At 37.8% G+C, this 8,970-nt stretch overlaps 1 protein-coding gene across 3 annotated transcripts in view; it reads right to left on the bottom strand.

Annotated features, from left to right (window-relative positions):
* Positions 1-8,970, bottom strand: part of AVL9 (AVL9 cell migration associated) — a 69,928-nt gene that overhangs the window by 21,924 nt on the left and 39,034 nt on the right. For all 3 annotated transcript variants that reach the window (XM_077775312.1, XM_077775310.1, XM_077775313.1), the window contains 4 exons: positions 7,694-7,734; positions 6,503-6,541; positions 1,922-1,991; positions 904-1,433 (listed from right to left, as the gene is read on the bottom strand). In XM_077775312.1, coding sequence (XP_077631438.1) covers positions 904-1,433; positions 1,922-1,991; positions 6,503-6,541; positions 7,694-7,734 — 680 coding nt within the window. The remainder of the gene's footprint in view (positions 1-903; positions 1,434-1,921; positions 1,992-6,502; positions 6,542-7,693; positions 7,735-8,970) is intronic.

Below are 8,970 nucleotides of genomic sequence, written 5' to 3' on the forward strand. Positions count from 1 at the left end.
ATCTATACCATGGAATACTACATGGCAATGAGAAACAATGAAATCTGGCCATGTGTAGCAACATGGATGGACCTTGAGAGTGTTATGCTGAGCGAAATAAGTCAGGCAGAGAAGGACAAATATCATATGTTTGCACGTATAGGAGGATTAGGAGGAACTTGACGGAGGAACAAGGGGGAGAAGAAGGGGGAAATGGTGGGGGAAAGGGAGAGAGGCAAACCATGAGAGACTCTTGAATGATGACAAAAACTGAGGACTGATGGATGTGGGGGGGAGGGGGGATGGGCATGGAGGAGGGCACTTGTGGGGATGAGCACTGAGTGTTATGTGGAAACTAATTTGACAATAAACTATTTGTAAAAAAAAAAAAAAAAAGAAAAAAGAAACTGTGCATTAGTTCGATCATAAAATCAATTGAGATAATTTCAGAATCCCCCAGCAGGCCACAAAATGAACAAAGCCATTCTCCATTAACTATGCAGCATTACTGACATAGGGCAAATACTTATCTGTAAAGCTGGATTAACCCAGAAAGAATTTATGATAGAGGAAGAAAACACATGTTCAAGTCAACGCTACCCATCTTTCTTTTCCACATAAAGTTTTACTTCATGCATGAAGGGTAGTATTTGGAAAAAATCATAAAACTCTGCTCTAGCTACTAGAAAGATGTATCTGTCTTTCACAGTAGACTGCAAGACCACGGATATAGGAACTTAGAACTTAGTATTGTACCTGGCATATGTGACACTATGGTCAGAGATAACCATACCACTATACATATGTATCTTTATAGTTTTCAAGGAAAATTTTCAGACCTGCAAATGTGTTCAACACTGTAAGTTAAATTCTAAAAGGCTGTCAGTTTCTTTAAGGGCTTCAATAAGGAACACTAAACTTTACCTTTGTGAAGATGGCCAAGGGCATGCCATATTGGTCCTCTTCCAAACCGGAAATTAGTCCTGGTATCAGGACCATCTGGCCGGTATTAGGTTGAGGTTGTACAGTAATCGGAGGACTGTCTGAGGGCACAGACTCCTTTGGAAATGAATTTGTCTGTTCTGACCCCACCTGTTCCCTTTCTTTCAAGGTGGGGTCCTCTAAGACACTAGGATCCAAGGTCTCCCAGTCACTTTCTGAAGATTCTGGAGATGGGCGAGAAGGAGGTTTCAAATACTGACTGGGTTCCTGTCCTTTGCTGCTGTCCTCTTCTACTTGGAGCAAAGGTTCTTCGGTCTTGATGCCAGCATCTCCTCCATGGTTTCCTGTCACGATTTTCTTAACAGTCTCTGAGTTGGTATTTAAAATCTCAGGAGCAGACATAGAAACAAAATCATCCGCAGGTGGATTATTTTCATGAAGCCCAGCATCTTCGGACATACTCTTTCGGGGTCTGTACTGAGAACAGTCACTGAGACCATGTTCAATCATGCCTACAACACAATATTGAAGAACATCTAGGCTTACAATAAGGTGGGAGAAAATAAGAGTTGCATATTCCATTTTAACTAGAACTAGTGGAACTCTCCTATAAAAGCTTTAAGAAGTTAGGCTTGCATATATTTTAAAGAAAAAAGAAAAGACAAGAAAAATCTCATACAAAAGAGAGATACTCAGGAGCCCCTGGGTGGCTCAGTTAGTTGGGTGGCCGACTTTTTATTTTAGCTCAGGTCATGATCTCGCAGTTCCTGAGTTGAGCCCCACATTGGGTTCTGCACTGAAAGGACTGTAGATTCTGCTTAGGATCTGTTTCCTCTCTCTGTCCCTCCCCTGCTCGTGCTCCCTCTCTCTCTTAAAATAAACTTAAAAAGCAAAAAACCAAAGTATCCTAAATGCTAAATTCAAGTTTATCCTTGAAAACTTTTATCATTGAAAGTTCCAGAACAAGTTAAATAAACAGTAGATACTGTTATCCTCTTACCTGGAAAAAGGGATAACACGGTCATCAGGGCACCCACCAATTTATTCACTGGAGAAATATAAAAGAGAACCTGAAATGGATTCAATCAAAATTAAATTAGAAAATCCACAAGTCAACAATATTTTTAAAAAAAGATGGGGGAGAAGGGAAAATTCTTTACAGAAGAATAACAGCTAATAAATATAGCATTAATGAAAGAATAAAAAAAAAATCACCAAGCATCCACCATGATTCAGTTAAAAATTATCAATGAAGCAAAAACTATCGTGAAAGGTTGCTGGGCAAGGGGCTATTCACATAGCTTCAAATTTATCATCCCACAGATTAGCTATTAGTTGCAAATAGAAACACAAGTACCTCACTATGAAGAAATCTGGCGACTACCACCTTAATCAAATGATTAAGTTTCACATCACCAGTGATAGTACCAACAGTTATGCGGCTCCTGGTGTGACAACTCTGAGTAGGACACACCACCACTTGTATAGTATCCTTGTCAAAAAAGTTTAAGCTGAAACTAGCCACAAGAAAATAATCAGGCAAACCTAATCTTAAACTTTAACTAGTCTGGAGTTAAGGGTCTGTTTATTTTTGAGAGAGAGAGAGAGAGAGAGAGAGAGAGAGAGAGAGAGAGAGTTAGTTAGTTAGTTCAAGCAGGGGAGGGGCAGATAAAGAGGAAGAGAAGCCCAGGCATACTTCATGCTGTCAATGCAGAGCCTGATGCAGGGCTCGATCTCATGAACCGTGAGATCAATGACCTGAGCTGAAATCAAGAGTCGGATACTTAACCAAATGAGCCAGCCAGGTGCCCCTAGTCTGGATTCTTAAAAAAAAAAAAAAAAGCCAATGACATGAAAAAGAAAAAGAAGTAAAAATAAGTTGGTATAGCTATTTGAGATTAAAGAGGACTACAATGCAGTATATAATTTTTGGTCCCCAGAGTGGAAATAGCAACTAGTTTATAGGACATTATAACAACTCAAGAATTTGAAAATGGGCTGATTAGGTATCATTTATTATATCAATGTTATAATTTCTTGACTATGAAAATGGTATCTTCGGGGCACCTGGGTGGCTTAGTCGGTTAAGCGTCCGACTTTCNAAAATTAAAAGAAAAGAAAAGAAAAGAAAATGGTATCTTCATTATATGTGAATACACTCCATCTTAAGAAAGAAATATATCCTGGGGTACCTGGGTGGCTCAGTTGGTTAAGCATCTGACTTTGGCTCAGGTCATGATCTCATGACTTGTGAGTTCGAGCCCTGCATCAGGCTCCGTGCTGACAGCTTAGAGCCTGGAGCCTGCTTTGGATTTTGTGTCTCCCTCTCTCTCTCTCTCTGCCCCTTCCCCAGCTCACACTCTGCCTCTCTCTCAAAAATAAACATTAAAAAGTTAAAAAAAAGAAAGAAATATATTCAAAAGTATTTAGGGGTGAAGTACTGTGACCTTAAAATTATTAGGTTTCAGGGGAAAAATGAATATATAAAAAGCAATATAATGCAAAAGTGGCAAAATGTTAACAATTGGTAAATGCAGATCAAGGGTATAAAAGTTCATTATAGGATTCTATCAACTTTTCTGTAGGTTTGACAGTTTTCAGAAAAAAATTACAAACAGAATTACAAGTTGCATTAAATGTAACACTGGTCATTTTTTTTAAAGGCATTGATATATTTTAATTTTTTTTAATGTTTGTTTACTTATTTATTTTTTGAGAGAGAGAGAGACACAGTTTGTGAGCAGGGCAGGGTCAGAGAGAGAGGGAAATACAGAATCAGAAGCAGGCTCCCAGGCTCTGAGTTGTCAGCACAGAGCCTGATGTGGGGTTTGAACTCACGAACTGTGAGATCATGACCTGAGCTGAAGTCAGCCACTTAACTGACTGAGCCACCCAGGTGCCCCACACTGGTCACCATTAAATTAGTTGGGAAAAAAACCAAGCCAAGATTTGCTTAGGTGAGTTTTTTTTCTGTTATAAACAAATCATTTAGGGACACTAAAGTGCTATCTGACAGAGCATAGCACCCACAACTGTCTATACCTTCCTTATAAGAATAATCTTATGGAGTGTTTTTAAGTATGGAGAAACCAAATATTGCATTAAGGACAGACTTATTTCATCAAATCAATATGAAAAGAGTGTACCTGTGATTTGCCACATTAGATAAAGATACATGATCATATATCTATATGTGTTCTGGGTTGCAACGTAAAGCATTTTTATTATGAATTACAATAACAAAGTCTGAAACCTACAACTCAACAAGTAAAAAACCTACAAACAATCTGATAAAAAAAATGGGAGAGGGGCTTAAAGAGACTTCAATGAAGTCATACAAACTGATAAGCACATGAAAAGGTGCTCAACATTACTAACCATTAGGGAAATGCAAATCAAACCCAGGAGATACTACCTCATACCTATTAGGATGGTTACTATCAAAAACAGCAAGTGTTGGAAAAGATGCAGAGACACTGGAACCCTTATGCGTTACTGGCAGGAATGTAAAATGGTGCAGCCACTGTGGAAAACAGTATGGTGGTTCATCAAAAGTATTAATAGAACTAAAGTATTAAAAATAGAACTACCATCTGGTCCAGTAATACCACTTCTGGATATATACACAAAAGAATTGGAAGCAAGGTCTTGAAGAGATGTATGCATACCATTCAGGAGAGTCAGAAGGTGGAAGCAACCCAAATGTCCATCAAAGGATGAAGGGATAAACAAAATGTGGTATGTACATACAATGGATATTCTTCATCCTTAAAAAGGAAGGAAATTCTGACACATGGATCAGCCCTGAGGACATCATACTTAGTAAAATAAGCCAGTCACAAAAAGATAAATACTGAGTGATTTCACTTACAAAAGGAATCTTATATATGGGAATGGGAGAATGGGAAGTTAGTTAAGGGGTACAGTTGTAGTTTTGGACAATGAAGAGTCTGAGTGGATGGTGATGATAGCACAACAATGTGAATGTACTTAACGCCACTCAACTATACACTAAAAATGGTTAAGATGGTAAATTATACTTTACATGTATTTTACAACAATTAAAAACTTTGTTAAGAAGTTAAAATGTTGGGGCACCAAATGAGCCACCCAGGTGCTCCAGGAATAAATATTTTTAAGGTAACAAACCATAGTACAGAATATAAATGGCTGCCTTTCAACAACTGTTTCACCCCTACTATGCTTAGCACAGTAATATGGCATATAAAACCAGCCCCAGAGGTCCCTGGGTGGCTTAAGCAGTTAAGCATCCAACTCTTGATTTCAGCTCAGGTCATGATCTCCCAGTTTGTGAGAACTAGCCCCATGTCAGACTCTGCACTGACAGCTAGGAGTCTGCTTGGGATTCTCTCTCTTGGGGCACCTGAGTGGCTCAGTCGGTAAAGCGTCCAACTTCAGCTCAGGTCATAATCTCGCGGTTTGGGAGTTCAAGCCCCGCATTGGGCTCTGTGCTGAGAGCTCAGAGCCTGTAGCCTGCTTCAGATTCTGTGACTCCCTCTCTCTACTCCTCTCCTGCTCGTGCTCTGCCTCTCTCTCACACAAAAATAAAAAAGTAAACATTAAAAACAACAACAACAAAAAAAGGATTCTCTCTGTCCCCACCCCTGGGTGGCCTTGCTCACTTCTCTAAAAATAAACTTAAAACAAAAACAAAATATTGGCCCCAGATCCAAGGGCAGCTCCTGATTAGTCTCAACCAGAGGTTAAGCCAATGTTTTCTATATGAGGTTAAATAGTAAGTATTCTTCCTTTGCAGGCAATATATATGGTTTCTGTCACAACAATTCAACTCTGCCACTGTAGTGCAAAAATACCCATAAGTGATAAGTAGATGAATGGGTATAACTGTGTTCCAGTAAAACTATTTAAAGTGGTAGGCCAGATTTGGCCCTGGGGCCTAATTTGTTGATCTTTGGTCCAAAATCATGGCAATCCCATCTCTTTGTACTAGAGAATGGTCTGGACCCCAAGTTAAAACCAATTAGTATACGTACTACTGTGACAACAATTTTTTGTTCACTCCAGGCACACGGCCTCATGGGTCTAAACAAACTGAAAGCAAGATTCTTACTAAATGGTTTGGGAATAGGTATTATCTCTACCACCAGTTATAACTGAGAAAGCATATAGACCAATTATCATTGGCAGTTAACCTACGTTACAAGGAAAACCAGGCTCGGGATAAAGCTAGCACTGTAGACTGTGAGCAAAGAGAGGGAACAAAATCTACGTACTTAATTATACTGTAGAACCATTTAATCAACCATCCCTGAAGTCTGCAGTAAGCCAATACATTTCCATATATTTAAGTCCGTTTAAATTGGGCTTTTGTGTTCCCTGTAGTCAAAACTATTCTGATAATTGGACACTGTCAAAATGCCCCCAGAAAAGACTACACAAATTTATACTTCTATGGTAGTGTACAAGAATAGGTGCTTCAGTCTACCACAATTTGATAGGCAAAAAAGGTCTTAATTTATAATTTACCATTAGTTCTAAGTTTATATAATATTTAAGAAATGTCAGTAACTGTTAAATATTCCATTCCTTCAAATCTCACCTTTTTTTCAAGAAGAATCAGTTTAAACAGGATTAAGACCTAAAGAAAAAAAATACTGTATTAAAATAAGAAACTCATGCTTTTTATTCATTCTCCTTTTCCCTTCCTTTTTCCCCTTTTTATTCATTCCCCTTTTCATTCCCCTTTTCCCTTCCTCATAACCATAGACCGTTTAATCAATAATATTAATAATGCTTAATAATGCTTAAAAATATACTGAAAATTATGAACTTATGCTGAAAAATTAAAAGTCACATCTTCTAAAAAATGTGAGAACCACTTAAATCTCTAACAAAGTGTGCTTTTTGGAAAGAGTTACACAGTTTTGCTTGAAATATTTGCAAGCTCCTTAAAGGGCAGTGACTATTCATTTACTTCTGTATGTCCAGGGCATTCACATAGCAGATACTCAATAAATGTTTGTTAAATGAATAATTAATGTAATGTTTGTTACATGAATAATCAATGTGTATATGTCCCAGTCAATATATGCTTTATTTTATTATTAATTTTTTTTTACAAATAGTTTATTGTCAAATTAGTTTCCACATAACACTCAGTGCTCATCCCCATAAGTGTCCTAATATATGCTTTAATAGGGGTGCCTGGGTGGCTCAGTCGGTTAAGCGTACGACTTCAGCTCAGGTCATGATCTCGTGGTCCATGGGTTCGAGCCCCGTGTCAGGTTCTGTGCTGGCAGCTCAGAGCCTGGAGCCTGTTTTGGATTCTGTGTCTCCCTCTCTCTGACCCTTCCCCACTCATGCTCTGTCTCTCTCTGTCTCAACAATAAACTGTAAAAATATATATATATATATACACACACACATATATATGCTTTAATAAAGATCAGACATTAAGTATAGATATTTAAAGGGAAAATGTTTCACTCTGATCAACATATAAAGTGTTCTGCAAAATTAAAATAGGTTTCTTTCTACTCTAACTTCATGATATCTGAAATTACAAAGGCAACAGAGAAAATTATCCTCTCCTGCATAGAAATAGACAGTATTCCTATACAGTACTTTAAAAAACTTTCTATCTGATAAGCACTAACAGTACTAACATTTTCAACTTTTATCCTTGTGAGAACTGTCTTACAAGAACTAAAACATGGTATACCACAATCTCCATTTGCTAAGTTAAATGAACACAACTTTAACACATAATACGTTAAACAAGGTATCATACCTTATGTCGAAAATGAAGCACAAGATCTCGAGGAGACAGACCTACAATATTAGTAAGAAAGCTAATCTGTGATGACAACATCTGTGTTTGTTAAAGAAAGTTTTTTCCCCATCAAAAGAAAGGCGGGTAAAAAAACCAGAAGAGTAAGAATATGCAAATATTAAAATATTTATGTAATATCCCATTATGTACACATATACTCAAAATTTATCAAATAACTGGGGCACCTGGGTGGCTCAGTCAGTTAAATGTTGGATTCCTGATTTCAGCTCAGGTTATGATCTCATGGTTCATGAGACTGAGCTCTGTGTCAGGTTCTGCACTGGAATTCTCTCTCTCCCTCTCCCTCTGTCCTTTCCCAACACAAGTGCACATGTGTGTGTGCTCTCCCCCAACCCAAAACCAAAAAAAAAAAGAATTTATCAAGCAACTGTTAACAGTCAAACACAGCAAGGTCCAATGGAACTTTCTACAATGATGGAAATGTTCTAAATCTGCATTGTCCAATATAGTAGCCACACGGGGCCCATGAAATTTTGAAATGTAGCCAAGTTGGGGTGCCTGGGTGGCTCTGTCAGTGAAGTGTCTGACTTTTTGTTTCAGCTCAGGTCATGAATGCGAGCCTGGCACTGTCAGTGCAGAGCTTGCTTGGGATTCTCTCTCCCTCTCTCTGCCCCTCCCCTACTTGCACACATCTGCTCTAAAAATAAATTTTTAAAAAAATGTAGCAAGTGTACTGACAGACTTTTTAACTTTATTTAACTTTGATTAATTCTAATCTAAATGTAAATAGTTACATAAGACTAATGGCTACTGTTCTGGAGGGTGCAACTCTACTATTTTCTCCCCATTCTACAAGTATCTTACAAATCATACAAGTTCTACAATAAACTATTTTTAAAAAATCATACAAGTTTAGACATTATGAAGCTTATACTACAGTGGCAGTCAATCATTTAAACATGGTTTCTGGTCACCACACACGATGGCTATTACTTCTGCATCATAATATTCTCTCAACATCTGTCACAGGATATGAGAAAATAATTCAGAGAAAAATATATTCTTAGGAGTTTTATGACCAGCTTACATTATACACAGGATTATGTAAAAGGGAACTACCACAGTCTGGCTACTTCATGCTAAAATAGGAACCCACTGAGCATCACACAGTGATTTGTTCTCACTAACTTTTTTTCTAATCATAAAAAGGATATCTATTGAATGCCTATTGAGCACGTTAGATACCAATGAATACTCTGGACTGTCAATAACCC

Source organism: Crocuta crocuta, unplaced genomic scaffold, assembly GCF_008692635.1.
Source record: "Crocuta crocuta isolate KB4526 unplaced genomic scaffold, BGI_CrCroc_1.0 scaffold197, whole genome shotgun sequence".
Classification (NCBI taxonomy): Eukaryota; Metazoa; Chordata; class Mammalia; order Carnivora; family Hyaenidae; genus Crocuta; species Crocuta crocuta.